At 38.3% G+C, this 20,821-nt stretch overlaps 1 protein-coding gene across 1 annotated transcript; it reads left to right on the top strand.

Moving 5' to 3' along the window:
• The first annotated feature begins 59 nt into the window (after nucleotides 1-59).
• Nucleotides 60-20,664, top strand: LOC118323185 (hemicentin-1-like). Its single transcript, XM_035655117.1, has 22 exons — nucleotides 60-195; nucleotides 2,052-2,321; nucleotides 2,416-2,739; nucleotides 3,354-3,572; nucleotides 4,110-4,337; nucleotides 4,439-4,702; nucleotides 6,949-7,215; nucleotides 7,328-7,489; nucleotides 8,912-9,130; nucleotides 9,328-9,570; nucleotides 10,386-10,587; nucleotides 12,160-12,167; nucleotides 12,682-12,750; nucleotides 14,035-14,310; nucleotides 14,416-14,739; nucleotides 14,873-15,136; nucleotides 15,428-15,581; nucleotides 18,353-18,510; nucleotides 19,064-19,330; nucleotides 19,415-19,747; nucleotides 19,836-20,090; nucleotides 20,176-20,664. The coding sequence occupies exons 1-22, from the start codon at nucleotides 138-140 to the stop codon at nucleotides 20,181-20,183; spliced, it is 4,572 nt and encodes a 1,523-aa protein (XP_035511010.1). The 5' UTR covers nucleotides 60-137; the 3' UTR covers nucleotides 20,184-20,664.
• The last annotated feature ends 157 nt before the right edge of the window (nucleotides 20,665-20,821 follow it).

Raw genomic sequence — 20,821 nt, forward strand, 5'->3', positions numbered from 1 at the left:
TCTCTCTCTCTATCTCTATCTCTATCTCTCTCCTAGATGTAGCCTACTTCATTGATTTGCGAGGGATCAGCCAGAAGAGAACAAGAGAAGCTGAGCAGAGCTGGAATAAACGACAAAAGGGACATTGTTCAAATCAAATGAGTGAAAGCAAATTATTTCTTCGACTCTTGCTGGGGTTCCTTCTCAGTGCGACAGGTAAGCTCTTTTCACGTTCTTTGCTGAGGTTGTGGCTCTATAGGCTTTATACTGTCTATAGCCTAATGAGGGCTATACTGTCTTATCATTGTACAGAGGGGATACTTCACTGATTAACCATCAACTCTATATGAAATGTACTGAAATGTGATGAAAACGCCGTATAGGCAACCGCTTTATCAAAACGTGTGTTCATCATTAACATTAAAATAGCGGCAGGTAAAACTGTCACATGGCAAAGTTGCAGAACTTGGTTTTAACCAGAAGGGAGCGGTATTATATGGAAAGAAAGAGACTGTCAGCTCCGTGAGTCCCCGAGGGCAAACTGAGCCTTAACAAAGAAGTTTCACATAACCAAGGCTATTACAAAAAGTATGTGAATCTGAGAGACTGAAGCAATATTCTATAAAGACATTGAATAATCCTCTAATGCATCTGAGAACATTAGGAAAGTCCAATAATAATGAGGGGCCGATTAAATCAGACCTCCTACTTAATTCCCTCAAATTAATAGTGCTAAATTGTGGTAACAGTCATTTAAAGGCTGTTGCACAATTTACTGGAATTGGCTGGAGTCTAGCTCTAGCCCAACCTCTTTAAAATAAAGCTGAAGAATAGCTTACATTTATATGGATTTCCATTGTTGGGCTCTTGATAAGATTCAAAGGACTGTGTAGATGAAACAACAACAACATTTTGCTTACCTTAATTGCAAACCGTCTTAAAGATAATTTGATCACATTGTTGGGTACATTTATAGGTCTATATTTCCTTACACTTTCTAATAAGTTTGTGTAATGTCACCATGGGGATTCTTTGAAAGCAGTAAACAGATAAAAAGAAAAGTCAAGAGTATTCTGAAACATATAGCCAATTCTGACTTTTTAAAGCTATGATGTTTGACTGCTGTTTATTATTTTTTTTAATAAAGTCGTTTAAAAAACAATTGTTGTTACAGTTCGCTAGGTTTGACAGTTTGGGGAAAACACCCATGGCAGGAAAAGGGCAGTTCTTCTTAATACATCCAATCTGCAGCCTTGTGGTTCTCCTTCAAAATAGTGCGTTATTTTACCTTGTTAATCATTTTAATATATAATAATATTATTTCATTGAAATATAATTGTATTTTATAAACGTCTCAATATTGTTTTTGCCTAAAAATAAAAAGTGAAAATGTTTTTTAAAATAGGAAATATTCTATGGTATATGATATACAAAATGCTTTAAAGGCCCACTTCAGCTTATCAATTAGGAAAACCTGTAGGCTATTATAGGGCAGCAATGAAGAGTTTTACAAGGTAGGGTATTGCTTACTTACTGGAGTTAAAGGTCCAGTGTGTAACATTTAACAGGATCTATTGGCAGACATGAATATAATATTCATAGATATGTGTGTAATCACCTGAAAATAGTAATTCTTATGTTTTTGTTACCTTAGAAGGAGCCATTTTTATCTACAGACCTTCCATGGAGTCCGTTTTGAACCAAAATGTTTCTACAGTATTTCAGAACTGACAAACCCAAACACTGGCTCTAGGTAGCAGCGTTTTTTGCACGTTTAATGGGCCACCGTAGTTTCTCCTTCACACTTGGAAGAGGACGGTGAAGCAAGGGGGACTACACCACTAGATGCCACTAAATCCTACACATTGGACCTTAATGTGAAAACAAAAATGAATAGCATGGATTTTTTTCCCCAGCTTTTTGACTAAGCCAGAATTTATTAATCTTTTTATTACATAAGTACTACTTCCATGAGTCTTTGAATCAATCTTACTGACAATGCATAAAAGGAAAACATTGCAATGAAATGTTTCTCTTGTGGCAATTATGTGACACATGTACCTGCACTGTAGGTGTACATGCCTCCTGTCCCATTGAGTTGAGCCCCCCAAGTGTTGTGGTGAAATATGGAGACCCAGTTTCAGTCAACTGCAGTACAACGGCGAGCCAGATCGAAGGAATGGGCTGGGAGGCTACACATGAAGGCATAAGTCTAGTGCAGGTCAATCATTTGACCTGGACTGTGAACACAACAGTATGGGCCACCTCTGCCTCATGTTACATCAACCTATTAGATGGTCCAGAAGACCAGTGCTCTGTGAGCCTAAAACTTGTAGTTTACAGTAAGTCTGTTTATTTTGCACACAACAGAATAATATGCTATACTATACTACAGAACACTGTGACTGTCTCTGATAACCTCTACGTTTTCTCCAGCATTTCCAGAAACCATCAACATTAGCAGCAGCAGCTACGCTGGTGTGATGAAAGAAATGGAGGAATATAAGTTCACATGTAACATTGACCATATAGCACCTGTTCGGAATCTCACAGTATTGTGGTACAAAGGAGATAAAGTCTTCCATATAGACACTTCTAACAATACCAGTAAGGAACCAGTGAATCAGCCATCTGTCCTCAGCTTTATACCGAAGAGAGAAGACAACGGAGTCACATTCAGATGTGAGGCACATTTGGACCTGGGTCCAGAGGGCCCACACCTTAATGTATCATCACAGGAGTATAGTATCACAGTTCACTGTAAGTATATCATGTGTACTTATCTATTTTAAGCATATTTAGGTATTTTAAAACAGACAATTTTAATGTCTGTTATTTTTTCTATACTGTTTTCTCTAGAGATGCAATGATTATTCTATTCAGCGATTAGTCGATAGACAGAAAATCTAGCAGCAACTATTTTGATAATCAAATAAATTGTTAAAAGAGTTAAAAGAGATAAAAAAAACACTTTCTAAAGTGTGAGGATTTGCTGCTTTCTCTTCTCCTACTATAGTAAACTGAATATCTTTGGGTGTTTAACTGTTGGTCAGACAACACAAGTCACCTAATGGTGTCACCTTGAGCTTCAAAATAAACAATTTTCATTGTTTTTTTAATGTTTTATTGATCAAATTATTAATAAAGAAAAGAATCATCCGATTAATTAATAATGAAAACAAGTTAGTCGCAGGCCTAATATAGTATACTTCTTCTACAAGAAGAAGTTTTTCAGGTAGTGTAAATGATCTTGGTCTACAAGGCTACACAAAATACCAATATTTCATCAGTTTTTGTGCCTCATTTCTCTTAGCTGCTTTTCTACCATTTAATGGTAAAAGGTATATATAAATAGCTGCTCTGTTTGTTTCTAGTTGGACCAGATGTAAACTGCTCTGACCCTGAGATACTGGAAGGAGAAACTTTGGAGAAACATTGTTTTGTGACAGGAAATCCCACCCCGGCTGTCAGGTGGCTGAAAAATGGACAGCACGTAGACCCGTCCATACCTTTGAGCAGAGGGGATGCAGGGCTGTACACCATTAAAGATGAGGCTTCCTCCTTCATCCACAAACTCCGGGTTTTTGTATTGTGTGAGTGTCAAGTCCAGTCATCAGCACCAACAGCTAGGCCCCCACATGAGCATGAAGAGGAAAAACATTTTGTTTTCGGAATTCTCATTTGTGTTGTCTTCAATGTAGTGTTTATATTTGCAAATTGCTTGGCGTACATATTAATTTTGGGCCTAGCTGACACTAGGGTGCTAGGTGTAGTGGTATAAGAAGTACTTAGATATTTTTCTTAAGTAAAAAAACAATACTAATACATAAAATAATAAGAAGAAGTAAAGGTCTTGGGGTGCCCTGGTAACTCACCTGGTAAAGCTGGCACTGTACCAAGGCCATGGCCCTCAAAAAACAAATAAAATAAAAGGTCTTGGCTTTAAAATGTTACTTAAGTACCAGTATAGAAGCATTGTCAAGAAAATATACTTAAACTATTCAATTCTAAAGTATGTATTATGCAGAATGGCCAAATTGTTAGATATTTTTGGATTATTACTACTTATGCTTTAATGTGTAAACAGCATTTTACTGTGTGTGTAAATGTTTTTGTGTTTTCGCTTTCAGATGGACCAGAGTTGACGTGTCCGAGCTCTTTCCATGCACTGGAGTATGCTCCTCACAACCTCACCTGCACGGTTGAGGGTTATCCTCAACCTGATATAATCTGGTCTAGAGATGGCGAGGAGGTGGAGCTTCCAGAGAACATAACAAGAAGGGATGCAGGGCAGTACTTGATCACAGCTTCAAACAATCTGACAAGTGTCAACCTCACAGTAGAGATTAATGTCATATGTAAGGTTTTTTTTAAATGTAAATCCTAAATATTTGCTATTAGCTATTATTAGTTTTTTGCACTAGTGCTTTCTCTCTGACTTTTATGTTGTTGTCTCAAGACCCACCGTCACAGATAGTTGAGCTTGAAGACTCTGAAGTCGACGTTGGTTCTACTATATATCTGAAGTGTTCCTCCATGGGCAACCCACGGCCGACATATATCTGGAATTATTACCGGACTTCCAATGTGGTGGAGGAAAATGAAGATGGAGTGTCCCTTCTGGCCATCTACAATGCTAATGCATACAACATGGGCTCTTACACATGTCATGCCTCGAATGACAAAGGAAATGTTTCTAAAACGGCCAGAGTCACTGTAAAAGGTAGGGTCAATATAATGTATTTACCACTTTAATGTAATCAGCAGGCTAATGCAACAATGTAAAGAACTCGTCAGTCATCGGTAGCCTGCTCATTACATTATTATGTCTGTCTCTGTCGGTCTGTCAAAGTGGTTGACCAACCAACCACTTCTTATTTATTCTGTGAAATATCTCTACATCTACTGGATAGATTCTTTAGATATTTATGGTTCCCAGATATGAATGTTGATTATTTTTTATGAATATAATGGTACACACATTCATGTAATACTTTTGGTGATCCAGACTTTTCATCTATTGCCATCATCAGGTCTAAATTTCAGTTGTCCAATACTTTGATTTATGATCAGATAACTGCAAAACAAATGGCATTCCCAAGAGTCAAGTTCCTTGAACTCAATTCATTGCTGAAACTGATTGCATCAAAATCTAGTAGTAGTAAGTAACACAAACATATTTTTTTAGGTTAAAAACGATTCCTAATTAAGCTGCTTTTACTAATAATTTTACATGGCACTAACTTAGTTAATAATTATTTAATAACCTTTACTAGGTCTTTTGTCTTCACGCTACAAATAAAAAAAATGAAAATTAAGTCACATCTTACTTAAAATTACTAAAGCTACTTAATCAAGAATGTTTTTTTAACTTAATATAGTTAGTTTTACCTAAACATATAAATGTAATCAGTTTCAACAAGTTCAAAAAGTTTGAGTTAAATTAACTTAATTGGTTTTACAGTGTAATGAGCAAATGTTAGGATGCTAACATGCTACACTAAGCTGGTGAACATGGTAAACATCATACCTGCAAAACATCAGCCGGTTTGAAGGTGATGATAATAAATATTAAGTTGTATATACTATAAACAAATACTTGCACTGTATGCATGTAAGCATGCTAATGTTAACATGGTATATTTATTATGTTTTTGGAAGATCTATCTATCTATCTATCTATCTATCTATCTATCTATGTCATAAAAACAGTTTATTTATCACAATGCTACAACCAACCATTGGTGTCTAAAGTCTCGATCACTTGTAGCCAACTTACACAACCAGCCACTAACATTTATAGACACAGTGGGTGTGAGGGCTTGTCCTAAATGTGTGTGTGTGAGTGTGTGTGTGTGTGTGTGTGTGTGCGTGTGTACGTGTGTGCGTGTGTACGTGTGTGCGTGCCCAGTGTTGCTGGGGGGGGGAGGGATATTTCCCAGTTTCCTCTCCGGTGATGAGGCGCTGGGAGCTTGGCAGTGAGTGCATGCAGCCTTAGCTTAGCTTAGCTCGCTTTCTCTCCAAAAAAAGTGAACAAGTGGCCGCTGGCTCGTCCCATATGCAGCGGAGAGGAAGCAAGGGGGGAACCTCAGACGGGCTCGGTGTAACAGGATAGGGCGGACAGCTGCTGGAGAAAACCCTCCAAGACGACTTCATTCCGATGGATGATTTAAACTCTCTCCGTCTCCTTTCGGTGCTTATCACTTTACAGCTGCTGTCGCTTTCTAACGGGACAGGATCGAGTGAGTTGTGCAACACGAGAGCGAGTCACAGAGCGAGTGTTTACCTTTTTTATTTTTATATTCTTAATGTCGAGGTTGAAACGGCTCTATTAGGCTGGATGGACTTATAAGGAACAAAAAGTGGGATTGTTTTGGTCTATTTAAGTAGCCTGCTGAGTGACGAGACTTAAAGCAACACACTGATGTATATTAAAAAAAGAAAAAAAAAAGTTGAGAGGAGACAGGAAATTCTGAATTGAATGAGAAATATTCATATGTGCTTTAAATAGGGAGCAATGACTGTGAGTGTGAATACCAGTGGAAAAACAGCAATGCTACTTGTTGGTGGTGTAAGGTGTGTCTGATTATAAGTTGGGACCTTTTGTAGTATGTAATGTAATGTAATGTAATGTAATAATGTTTTAAGCCTCCTCGCACATCCTTTTTTATATTAGAGTTTTCTTTTGAAACAAAATCTTTTCACGTTAATATTCCTGTTGTTTGTTCTAATCGATGGAAATGGGCTGGGTGGAATGTGACGCATTTCGCTGATATGTACATTGCTGTAATAAAGAATGGTGGGCAGCAAGTGCAGACTTTTGTAAGGGAGGGGTATATCCTTCCTGAGCCTTTTCCTGTTGCCTCCTGAGACGCAGTGGAAATGTTGGGTTAAGATAATGGATGTGTATGTAGACTTAGGCTGGAATAACATTTCTTGACCCCCCCCACCCCACTTTACGTTCCACAGGTGCCAAGCAAGAATGCCCTATTGAAATAACTCCGGACAGGATGGTGATTGAATACCAAAGCAAAAGCCAATACGCAACATGCAAGGCAGCATCCAACGACTCCAGCAATGTCATCGGACAAATACACTGGACGGTTCAAGGCGTCGAAACTGACAGCACAAGTTGGATTGCTGACACCCATAAAGACTGGGACCCAAAGCCTTTTTGTAATGGGACATTTAAAGGAATAGGAAACTGCGGGAAACCTTTAGACTTCACTCTCTACAGTATGTTTTGCCAACTTATTTTTGTACTTTCACTGTCATCAACTTTAAACGTATTTCTCGTGATTCTTTTTTTTGTTTGTTTTTGATTTCTTTTTTAAAATGCTCTCCCCAGAAACACCAGACAGTGTCTCCATCCATCATGTGGATAACTTGAGCACAGTGTTGGAGGAGAGCGAGTTCAAGCTGCGGTGTGACATTACCAACGTTGCTCCTGCACAAAACCTCACTGTGCTTTGGTACAGAGGGGATGAAAATTTTGAAACAAGCATCAAAGGTGGGGAATCTTTTCTTTACACTAACTTTTCTGTAAGGCCAAGTAAATCCACCAGTGCTAGTCGAACTTTTTCAGTTCAAAGCAATACAGCATCAACAGACGTGTGCGGAGTAAACTGATGAAACTGTAGATTTGTTCAAATGTCTGACTGAAGTGTGTGACCATTTGATGTTAACTTTAATATTCACTGGTTATCCTAATGATATGATGATGATGCGTAATTTCTTTTATTGATCAGATATTGCTCATCAAACAACCAGCATGATTGGTGGGAAATTATTTTACTGTGCACTGTGAGGGAAGTTCATTGAATCGATAATCATTTTGTCACTGATATGATATACCAACAACTCTGTCTTCTCACCAGATTATCTCTTATTTGCATCAGTGTTTGAATCATTTGAGGATACTCATATCAGCTTAACACATTGGTTTTTATTTTCATTGTAGCAGTGTGTAAAATCTGTTTATGTTGACAGAGCAGAGAGTGAAATACAACGGTTGGCAACCCAAAGAAGTCATATACCAATTATCAGTTATTAAGGAGCCTGACAACTGATATTTGGAAGTGATATGCATTTGCTTTACACACAATTATGTTTAATTTATTTTCAGAACCGCTGTGGTATGCATTTAGTTGGTTTCAGTTATTTAAAACTCTAACTAACTAAAACTCTAACAACTGTACACCATCTATATAATCCACGTATGGATTAACCAGTGGTGGAAGAAGTACTCAGATCTTGTACTTTAGTAAAAGTAGCAATACCACAGTGTAAAAGTCCTGCATTCAAAATCTTACTTAAATGATTAGCATAAAATAAACTGAATGTACCTAAAGTAAAAATGCAGAATGACCCATTTCAAAATAACATATGTTATGTTACTAGAATATAACTAATGATGCATTCATGTGTTCATCTAGCGGGGCTCATTTTAATTACTTTATATTTTGATGGGTAGTTTATAAACCTGCAAAGAAACTATTTACTTATTATCAAATCAATTTAGTGAAGTAAAAAAGTAAAATACTAGTACCTCAAAATTGTAGTACAGTACTTAAGTAAATGCACTTTATAACACAGCTCTGCTCGCACACTGGAGCTGTTCTAGTTTGCAAATGCATTCCTCTGTGTAGCCTTCAGTGTTGATAGGCTATTACTTGAGATGTGTGACCAATGAAAGAGCGTTTTGGGCGGGACATTGAGCAAGATCACCTGACACAAACAAACACCAAACACTCAGTGACACCAGGGGGCGCCACACAGTGGAAACTACAGTAGTACGATAATAAAAAATAAAAAAAATCATAAAATTGTTCGACCCTTACTCACTGTCATCAACATGTCCAAGCCAATGTATGAATTTAATCTTTTTCTTTTTTACTTTGTGTTTTCTTCAAAATGTTCATTCGTCCATCAGGCTCAATGCAAGTGACTGGCTGCCTGTCTGGGAATAACTCAGACTGTGACATCAAAATGATCCGATCCCCGTTGAATGTGTCTTCTATCATCACCGTCACTCTGAACAGAACGCACAACGGAAAAACGTTAAGATGTGTGGCTCATTTGGATCTTGAACTTGACGGACAACAATCTCCTCCAAACAAGACGTCGGATCCTTTCAACATCACTGTCAACTGTGAGATCACATTTAAATATACTGCTCAGTAGTCACGATTAAGACAACACTGTGACATCAAAAGTGCAGGACAAAGTGTTAAATGGTATTAGTGTCTCCACACCCAACTAACATATTAGCTTAGTTAGTGTAGTTCTACTGTAATTCCTTTGAGGACATTTCATCACTGTACTCTATTTGCCATCATTTCTCAACAGATAAACCCACCATTAATACCACAAAGCTTCCAAAGACAATCCCTGTGTTCAGAGGTTATCCTGAGGACCTTGTTTGTGAGGCTGACGGTCACCCATCTCCAAAGATCCAGTGGCTCTACAGCTTAGGAAAAAAGCTAAATAAGTCTGAAAACAAGCTCACCGTAGTTGAAGCAGGCATCTACAACTGCAGCGCCACCAATGATGTCGATTCCGTCTTCTATGAGGTCGAAGTGATTTTAAAAGGTAACAACACTCTTAATTTAAACTCAATTGTATCATTTGTAGAAGAAAATCTGCACGTTTTACCATTAAAATAGAGTAAATATCCCAGTAGTGAAAGGGGTTGAAGCTCATAAATAAGTACTCCTTCTTCTTCCCTTTTATACAATCTATGTAAGATAGTTTATGGGTTTATGTTGCTCAAAACTTTTATTTTACTTACTTGAGGTTAAAGCATCTGCCAAAGATTATTTAATAACCCCACCCACACACAATTTCTCTGTGTGACTGTGAGCTATAACATTTGTTCAGACCAAATGCATTAAATTACTTTAGAGGTAGCACTAGTGTATATGAAGTCAACAAGTTACACAGCTTCGAGGAGGATTTTACCCAGCCACATACATTTTATTTAAAATTGGTGCAGTGCGATTTCTCTGAGCGATATGATACAACGCTGTTTGCGTACAAAGATAGAAACAAAAAGACAGAAGGCCGGTGGAATGTAGGAAGTTTGGGTACGTTTTGTTACAAATATTAAGCTTATTTTTATACAATGACTTGTTTTCTGTTGCTAGATATTATAATCAGAGGGGCTCCATGTTTTTACAATAATCATACAAATACAATTGGGTAAATAGTTAGCAGGCTTTTCATAATTTTCATTTGTGCATCTGCATCCAATTAGTAAAGTGCATCTTTAATAGAAATTTAAATAGAAAGACAAAAAGTTCATATAGATAGACGTAGTGATCGTGTAGTGAAGCATGCCAGAAATGGAAATGGTTTGTTTTTAAATTCTTAAACATGAATATGTTGCCTGTTTAATTTCATTACAGAGGACTACCTTCCCCTCATAGCTGGATTTGTGGCTGTCACAGTAGTTGTCATTTCCATCATCTTCCTCTTCATCTACTCAATCTATTACAAGAACACCAGGATGCGCCGCTACAGTCTTAAAAACCCCAAACTCAGCACCCACAATGGCAACGTGGCTCACAACGGCTGGGACATGCAGTTTCCTATGACCAAACTGTCTTAGCAGTACATCTGTTGATGGCACAGAATGGATAGCTGACCACTCTGGATGAGTTGCATCTCTCTGCCAACAGAAACTACAGTGTTTGACAGCCTTAATACCACTCAGCCAGCAGCAGGCTCACACTGAACTTTTTGGAAATCCATTTTATTCATCCTCACATCTATTTTCCCACATATAATAGTGTTTTACCCTTCATGGAATTATCTAATTATAAAAATAATCAAGCTTGGCTTGAGATGTACAATTTTATATTTACTACTGGATTTTTCACTGGACAGAAAGAAGGAGGTGGAGTAAGGACTCAAATTTTGGCTCTGACTATTTAAGTGCACAAAGGGAATTTAATATGATGTTATGAATGTTTTTATTGACCTTGGATTCAATAATGCTTGATTTAAAAAAAAAAAATAATAATCATGCCCCCTTGATATTCACTCAAACTCAGATCTCTGTATGTAATTCTTTTACAAACCAATGATTTTAGTGTGCATTTAAAGAGTTGTGAAGAAGTGAAGACCCTGAGACTGCTGTGGTTTTAACACAGTCACACTAACAACATTTTCCTCCACTCCACCATTGCTTATATCGGCCACTCTGTAGATGTGACATTGAATCTGTGAAAAAGAGAAGCAACTTTGCTCAATTTGTTAACACCATTGCTTGTGCAAACATTTCAATGAGCCCATTGCGTGTTCACTATTTTTTGTAAGCCACTCTGCACTTACTTACGAGTCTGTAGCCTTCTTTGTGCCTGCCCTTTGTTGTGCCGTACCGTGTCAGGCTGTGGCCTTCTGGGGCAAATTGTCTTGTTCCACAGTTACATGCTTTTGTATGAGTGACTGCAGGCATTATTGCCCAATGACAATCAGAACTGTATAATATTTTATGTAAATGCAAAACCTTATATTTATTTATGAGAAAAAGTAAAAAGTTGAAAGTGGACTGCAGACAGGTATGTAAAAGTTGAAAATGTTGCAAGAGTTTGCGGAGTTGAAGTCGTGCCTACACTTTTGTGAATACAGCTGTAAATATTTGTGACTGGTGTAAAATCTTATAGGACTAAATATATCTGATGTGCATAAATGTATGACTGGAAACATAAGACTCATTTTGTCATGTTTTCAATTTAGTAATAACACTGTGCAATAATAGCTTCTATAAAAAGCTTCTTCTTGCCTGGTAAATCTGCCTCAGAGACCCGTGACAAAGCTCCAAACTTATGTCTACTTTGGAAAAAGGAAATAACAAGGCATCTAAAGTTATTGGTCTGCAGTCTTTTATGGGGCTAATAATAAGCAAGAGGCCACATGCATCTCCATTTATCCGGCTGCTGACCCTGTAGGAGAGCACCAGCCCACACACTGAGGATAACCTCTGCACTGTACTATCCAGCAGATGTTTCATATTACACAAAACAAATCTGCAGAAATACTGAAAACGTTGGGTTTGTGAACTGCAACCACATACATTACAATTACATAAATAACTCAAGAACTACCCCCTGATCGGAAAGGGGACATTTTATGATCCTTTAATTGCTTGAATACTTGAATAACTGTAATGTGACACAGTGCTATGTGTACGTGTAACATGCATTATCTTATGGTTGTAGAATTAAAGTATTTGCTCCACGGTGGAAACGTTCAAACAGTTAGTTCGCCAGTTTATGCAATATGTGAATTCACTTTATTGCAATGAGAAGATTAACTTCCTGTACTTTTCGCAGGTTGGTTAGGGTTAGGGTTAAACTGGTTCGCCATTTCCGGTGATCGGTCTTGGCAACTATACTGCGAGAGGAATAAATTATCTTTGCAATACAGTCAAATAAGCATTTCGAAGTATTTCTTTCGGTTCATCCTGTAAGTCCAGCCCATTAGTACACTCGGCCCGGTCGCTGCCGCCTGTTGCACATGCTATTTAAGTTACGTCCAACCATACAGCAGAAACTTCTGTGCGCCACAGATACTTTTACTTTCGGGACTTTCTATGACCTGACTCACCAGGAAAGACACCGCAGAAGGGAAGGGCATTAGGAAAGCAGTAAACGGGATCTCTTTTTATTTTATTTTATGTTATTGTTGTGGTTCTTTTAGTAAAGGTGTCGCTGTTTGGTGAAATCAACATGTGGGTCTTCATATTCTGCGGCTTCATAGCGTGTACAGGTAACTGCTTTATTTCCTGTTCCTTCGCTTTTATTGAACTAACTTAGATTAGTGTTACGTAAACGTTTGTCCCACTATCTGTCCTGGTAGTCTGAACATCATGGTGTCGACCTGAGCCTGGCCTACGCCCATAGTTTGTCACGGTTAACCTAACGATCATATGTTTGCTTTTTTATCCACTGGCTTCTTACATAATTTCCTTCAGAGTTCCTTGCAGATTGTCTTCATACTTTGAATTCGTGTGTAAACTTTAATAAGTCATTCTTTGTCCAAATCCTATGTCTGAACAAGAGGGCAGCAGCACACAAGACATGGATTTGTAGTGTAGTTGCTCACCATATATAGCGATACAGTGTTGGGAACTTTGAAAGCTACCAATGATTTCAAAGTCCACTGAACTACAGCAAAGCCGCCCTAGTGAGAAATATTGTTTGTTTAACTAAAGCTGCTTAGAAAAGGTATGAGTGTATAGGAAAAAAGTGTCCAGTTGTTCAAAGGTTATACATAAACCCGAAAATAAATAAATAATGTGGGATTTGTTTCAAGCAGGGTTACTCTGTTAGCCAGGTAACTCCTAAAATAGCATGCAATGCCTTCTCTGAACATTTGATAATACTTAACAGTAATGAATAGTTATGATCCGTTGACACCAAATACACTCAAGTTTAGTTTTAAAAAGATCAGATTGAAAACATTAACAACTAGAACCAAATATGTTTCACAGGTGAGCTGACAATCCAAGCAAATTATTAAAAGAAAAAGAAAAATAGTTTCACAGCACAAAAAATGGCAAATAATAATTTATCTTCTTCAACTAATTGGATCGTTCTGCAAATATACTTTTAGTGGAACTAGCAGCAAGCTACTGCAAAATGTAGTTAAACTAATAATTCAGTTACACGTAGTTCACTGTTCCCTAACACACTGTATGTAAGTTAAACCGACATTTCTGAATATTGGTACTTTATCTATGCAAACATGAATGTATTTAATAGGACTCCCACAATTTCTCAATGTAAATTCAGTTCAGTAGTTAAAAAAACATGCATTTACACTGTTTGTGTCATTGTTTGTCTTATATCCTCCTGTCTGTGAGATCATTTAATTGACTAGTACTGCTTATTTATCTATTTATTTATTTTTTAACTGGTGACCACTCAACCCATTCCAAGTGTGCTATGTGTCTACGCTGGGTCAAAATCCAGAGTTTGAAAAACAAAGCTATAATGCTGTGTAAAACACTAATGTTTCATCATGTCTATAATATATACTGTGTACTTCTAGGAAAGGCTGTGAGTTCTTCCTGTCCAATTAAGCTGAGCTTTCCCACATCTGTGGTGAGATATAAGGACCCGTTCTTTGCCAACTGCAGCTCATTATCCGACCAGGTAGAGGGAATGGGCTGGGAGTCTACAAACGGAGGTGAATCGCTTAAAAATGGGATCACTTTTCTTGCCCTAAACATAAGCTCTGTCACAGACTGGGCCTTAAAACCACAATGCTATATCAATTTGCTTAACGGTTCACAGTGTGTTGAAACCCTTCCAGTCACCGTTTACAGTAAGTAGCCCTTAATATTATTTGAAGTTGCTTTGCAGACCCTGTTGTAGTTTTTGATTATTTAGTCCTACTGACATTAAAACTTGTCACTTTTTTTTTATACAGAAATGCCGGACAGTGTGTCTATGTCTCCGCCGAGTGAAATGGGCCCTCTGGTAGAGGGGAAAAACTACAGCATGCAGTGTGACATTTTTAATGTTGCACCAGTAAGAAAGCTCTCTGTGCACTGGCACAAAGGAAATAAGATAGTCCATAAGGAAACATTTGACGAGTCCACTGAAATTCCAGTCAAAAAGTCATCTGTCTTCAGTCTGACGGCCCATGCAGATGATAACGGAACTCAGATCTGGTGTGAAGCAACGCTGAACCTTTTCGCTGAACCAGATCTCAACCCGATTCGATCACAGTCACGTGGATTGATTGTTCTGTGTGAGTTTTTAATGCCATCTTAATTTAACCATCACAGACGACAATATTCGTGCTTTTGCATTTCTCTTAATTGCATTATTTCTCTTTTGTTTTTCTCTCTCTGTCTGTATTTTAATTTAATGTATATCCTCAGACTCACCAATCTTCTCCAGGCCGGAAAATGAGACGCTGGAAGCTTCAGCTGATAGTCAAGTCACTTTATATTGCACTGCTAGAGGAAACCCAACGCCGGAATACAGCTGGCAATTTCCACACTCCATACAACGGACGGACAAGAAACAAATCAAGAATCAGCCCATTTTGACCACGTCCACTCAGCTTGCAGGGACCTATAGCTGCACAGCGTCTAATACCCAGGGCACCAAGACCAAATATTTCATTGTCAACGAAGCTAAAGGTAAGATATTGATCCTAAAATCATCATGTTTCTGAGCTTGATCTGCTCCATCATTGTCTTGCCGTGTTAATTATTCTATAATTTCTTCATGCTGTCTTTTCCATCAGGTAGTCACCCTGGTAGTCACCCTGGGACCACTGCTGGGATTTTAATTGCTGTGTTTTTTGTTCTAGTCTTTATTTTGGTATTCATAGTTTATCACAAACAGAGAAACTCCTCTGCTGCAAGACCAGAAGGTCAGAACACATGAGCTAAGAGAGAGAATGTAACAAAAACTCCCATCTCCCACAGGGGATCGTACAACCTTTGCTGTCTTGGTTGGAGTATTTACATCCCTGGGAGTCCTGCTCTTCATTGCCGGCCTTTATTTTGTGACACCCGAAGGAACGTTTTCTTTCTGCAAGGGCAGCTATCTCAGAGGACATCCTACCTCAGGACCTGTATGAGGATGACTTTTTTTTAAATACAATTTTGCATGGCTTTTTAATGAAAATTTTATTTTTTTACGTTTTTTGGTGCTTGGAGAAACCGTTTTGTGTCTCTTAAAAGCCTGGGGGCGTGGTTTGTTCTGCACGGTGAGCTGGTGGACTGCTCATGCTTGGCCTGTAGCTTTCTGAATGCATAATCCCATCAGCTGTCTTTGAAGCTCCACTAATCAATCAATCAATCAATCAATCAATCAGTCAGTCGTAGAACGTGTTAACATTTATTGAAGATAGAACCTGGCATGGCTTATTTTTTATTATTATTTTACACCTTATTTTATGTTAATGGACTATAATTCTGCTTCCTGACTCACTGACTGATATTTAGAATCTACTTTGTTTGTTTCAGTTTGCGTCTGACTTTGAATTGTTTTGAATATGTATTAGTATGTGTGCTTTTAGTGCTTTTATCATGTCGCTGTGCTGTGACAGTGATACTTCTCCTTTCTCCTTTCAGCCCGGTTACTTAGGTCCATGTAAACACACTGACTGAATCAAATTACTGTTGAACCCCCGCCAAACTCTGCATCTCTCCTGAGCTTATTAGCTTCTTTAAGCTCATTGTTTTGGTTTAATGGTCTGAACATTTACTGTATGGTTCTGAACTGTTCTCATCAACCTTGTTATGCCCCAGCAGCAGGTGTGTGGGTTCCAGCACAAAAAAATGTTAGATAAACCCTCAAAGAGGTGATGAAAATAAGCATGGAACAGACAAATATTTTTGTTGAGAGTTGGTATTGATCATAGACTGTACATGATTTAGACCAAAACAGCTGAAAGGACAACATATATTGTAGACTTTAGGTATAATCCTTAATAGGTATGCCTGATAATAAGCTATAGGAGGTGTAAGAACAGGTATTTCCCTCGCCTTACTGCTTGCACTATTGCCTTGTTACGTATCGCTTTTTCGTTTTACAAGCAACACAAGAGCTCTAACACCTCTGCACACACAAAAGACCACATTTTAAGAAAAAAATAATTGTGTTTTTGTCCACTCAGGTATATTATGTTCCTACTATTACTATATACTGTCCAGGCACTATACTACGGTTAAAGTAATTACTTGAGAGTACACTGAATGATGCAATTGGGCACAAGTTCAGTTTTTTTTGTTTTTTTGTTTAGTTTAGTTTTGTATGCACTGTTATGGCCCTAGAATGTTAAATTGTTTTTGCACTGAAAACACAACACTTGTGCCATTTCTGTGTTGTGCCTACAATTTCATATGATGGGCTAGTCAGTTGCTTTGATGAAATCATGTGAATATGAGTCACCAGCAGTGCCATACAGTTTGTCTGATGTATCAGTAAATAAGTACTAGAGATACAAAATGCTAATTTACCATTTGCATGCCTTTTCTTATTGAATTAATTGAAAAATGGAAAGTTATTTTAAAGGGTACAATTAAAAAATGTATTGTGTGCATGAGCAGCTTTTGAATATACATCAATTGTTAAATAAAGCCAACTTCTATGTCAGTGACTTCCTGAAGCAGAATACTGATAGAGGCAAAGTCAAACCAGTGTCTTTCATTGCTGTGTTTCACTGCCACCTTTTGTCAACCCCTTGGATCTCTCTCTCTCTCTCTCTCTCTCTCTCTCTTTCAGCCTGGCTTACATTATACAATGCTGAGACTGCCATACTAATTAGTACTGAACAAAGTGAATGTAAAGGAGAGCTTTTGTTATCCTGCCTACGGTTGCCAATATAAGCCTATTTTTTCTGAAACCATGTTCTTTATGTTCAGTCCCTGTCATTCCCAGTAAGGTTTTTTTTGCCAGAAAGCACTGTTTGTGTATACTCTGACTGTGTTGCCATAACAACCTGGCAGAGTGGATACTGCTCAATTTGTCATGGAGTAAAAAAAAAAGTTTTATTATAGACACACAAGCTTAACATATTTCTCTAGAGAACTTGAAGAAGGAGCAGCATATTCAAAGTGAAGCCAGCATGTATTGTAATCTGCACATTGAGATTCCCAGCTGTGCTCTCCATAAATACACCAAAAAGCATCCGATTACTTGCTCACTTGCACTGCAGTTGCAGTCAGAGTGGATATGCTGTGTAGCATTCTGGTCACAGTGTGAGGCTTACAAGCTACATGCTGCACAACACCAATACTCCTGCCTGCTGGGATTGCACAAAGCATGGAGTTCAAAACCAATAGGACACAAGTGTACAAGCAGAACTGAAAACAGGATTTTCTTCAGGGAGATGAGATGAGATAAAATAGGTGGTTAGAAAAGCATAACATGGCCACGCCTAACGCTGGAATGTAGAGAGCATTAAAAAAAACAAAGCATTGCTTGCTCAATATCATAAATAATAGTCTAATTCAGATGAGCAAATTCAAGGAGATTTATATAGGTCAGATGAACCTTATACTATAAATTGCAAGGAATCTCAGTTATTATAAATGTATTTATATTCATTATGTCAGTCACATTTTGCTCTGTAATACACCAGATATTGGAAATGGATGCATCAATCTTATATCCAAACCACAATATAATTAGCACACTGTAGCACAAGGCTTCTTTAGTGTTGTATCTGCATTACTGCCAGTGTGACATTTACTGTGGTAATATAGTCCTGTCATTTCCTGCTAAATTCCTTCTAAGATCAATGCAGGACAAAGGTTTGGGCTGTGTTTTTCAGAGGGCTACCACCTGTTAAATTTCCCTCTTTCCCTTTTTACCCCCCACCCCCAAAGTCAGCTGGGATGAAGGGGGCCCTTTTGTTCCAACATAGTTCCCTGCAGGGTAGCCAAGCTCGTTCAAGTTGGAATTTTCTTTTTCTCGCCCCTTGATCGACGCCTTGGTGCAGAAAATAACATGGGAAACAACTTTCTTCAATGGATTCTGACGCTTTGCTTGTTTTACTCAGGTAAGATGTCGTTGGCAACATGTTTTTCCTCACTTGTTGGGTTTTTTAAATTCTGTTTAGTGCAGCAGTTGTCTTAATGGAAGTAGTGGTGCATTGATGAACGAAAGCGTAGGGCTAACCATATGACCTCTCGTCGGTGATAATGACAATGAGTGCGACAGCGAGCCAAAGCACTGGTTTATTTTTCATTGAAATAATCATCGCAGAATTCGATCATTCTAATTAGTATGGTGTATATGTCTGTTTGTGTTTAGGTGGCTACACTAACCTAACTAAAATAATGACGGGCTACCGATTAAACTGGCTACACATTTTATTGCCATAACATAGAAATACACAATTAGCAAGATAGCTATACATTCATTATTATACACAGGTGTATTTTAGAAATAAAAGGCCATCTCTGATTTACTACTTGTGATTTCCTTGTGTGTGTTGCAACAGGGTTACATAAAAATGCACCTACAGCCTGCTTATATACATTAAATATGAAAAGTGCTACAGATGGAAAGACACTGGCTATAATGATGATTACTGCTGCTGTATGTCTCAGTGTCAGGTGAAGGTTGCTCCCTAATCCTCAAGCCCTCCAGGGTGGTGGTGGGCTTTGGGGAGCCGGTGTCGGTCAGCTGTGAGGCCGCTCGCCCTGTACGTGTCCTGGGCTGGGAATCGGCCATCAGTGCTGCACACACTCAACAGGACCTGTCTGTCCAGTGGAAGGTAGAGAGTCTTATTGACTGGATAGAGGAGCCTATCTGCTATGGTGTGTTTTTCACAGCCCCGAGACAGTGTGAGGAGAAACTCAACCTCGTCCTCTACAGTGAGTCAACTCCTGTTTTAAAACAGTTTGGTGGTTCACATGAAGGTGTTTGAATGACATAAACTTTGTGTATTATTCATTTAGAAACCCCAGATAGCGTGTCCATCAGGCCTGTGAACCACACTGGCCCCATGGTGGAAGGAAAAGAGTACCAGCTGCTCTGCGAGGTTCAGAATATTGCTCCGGTTCAGTACCTCACCCTGAGGTGGTACAGAGGGCAGACTGAGGTTTACAACCATTCCTTCGCTGACCTCACATCTTCCTCGCCTGTCCAAGTGTCCTCTATCCTCGTAGTCACACCAACCAAAGCCGAGAATGGAGCGGAGTACAGGTGTGTAGCAGTGCTGGAGCTCGGACCAGAGGGACCACAACCACCTCCTGCCGTGACCTCGGAGCCTCTTAATGCCTCTGTGTACTGTAAGTCATGAAGCTATCTTAAAAAGAGTTCTCATATGTTTAATACATTGGAGATGGTATATCTAATCCCTGTGATCTTTTTCTCTAGTTCCCCCAACATTCCTCAGTCCTGAACCAGAAGTTTTGGACTTTATAGTGGGTGCTGAAGTGAGCTTGAACTGCACTGCCACAGGAAACCCCACGCCTGTGTATAGCTGGGAATCCTCCCATCCCATTCAGGAGAGGATGGAGGATGAAGCAGTTCTTTCCTCCTCCTCACTGCTCCCAGGGACATACACCTGCACTGCCTCTAATACACTGGAGAAGAAGAGCAAACAGTTCATTGTCAAGGCCAAGACCAAAGGTAGGAGGGAACTCTGAAGTGAACATGTGAACCTTGTCTCCATTACACTGTGTCCTTATCAGCTTCTTCTTTCGCTTTTACTTAGGTGTTTGAAACAAGAGATGTTGAGATGGGATCAGATGACCACATTGGACAAGCAAGAAAAATTCAACTAAGGAGATTTCACTATTGCAGCTTTGGGATATGGAAATGACAATGCATTCATGACTCAGCAGATATTTATAAGGATCAGGCAGAATTAGATCTCATTTTTTTTAAAAGATCTGAATATACTATGTTTGGTAACTGTCATTTAATTTGTCCGTGTTTTCAGTATTCTGTATGATAGATTGGTGATATAGGATATAGTTCACTTTTTATGCTTTCCATGTGATATCCTGTATCTAATTTATATATATTTTTTAGATTTATTTTCATTTTAATTACCATGTAACATTACAAATGTGTAGTTACTCTTGATATAGCAATGATGACTACTTTATCATAAATGTATCAACTTTAATACTGAATGCTAAAGATCAGCAGGCCATTACTGTAAATATAAACCCTTTCTTGATTTGCTTTATGAATAAAAGTAAAATGAAAAAGCCTTGTTTTTTATATTATACGTATTATTATAAGATTGTGTATTAGTATTAGTGGTGTACCGCTGGGTGTGACTGCTATACTTTACTCATTTTTCAAGTGCCATAAAAGCATAAACACTTTTTTACACAGTAGAGCAAAACAGT

This window comes from Morone saxatilis, unplaced genomic scaffold (genome assembly GCF_004916995.1).
Source record: "Morone saxatilis isolate NCDOM2014 unplaced genomic scaffold, NCSU_SB_2.0 Contig14, whole genome shotgun sequence".
Classification (NCBI taxonomy): Eukaryota; Metazoa; Chordata; class Actinopteri; family Moronidae; genus Morone; species Morone saxatilis.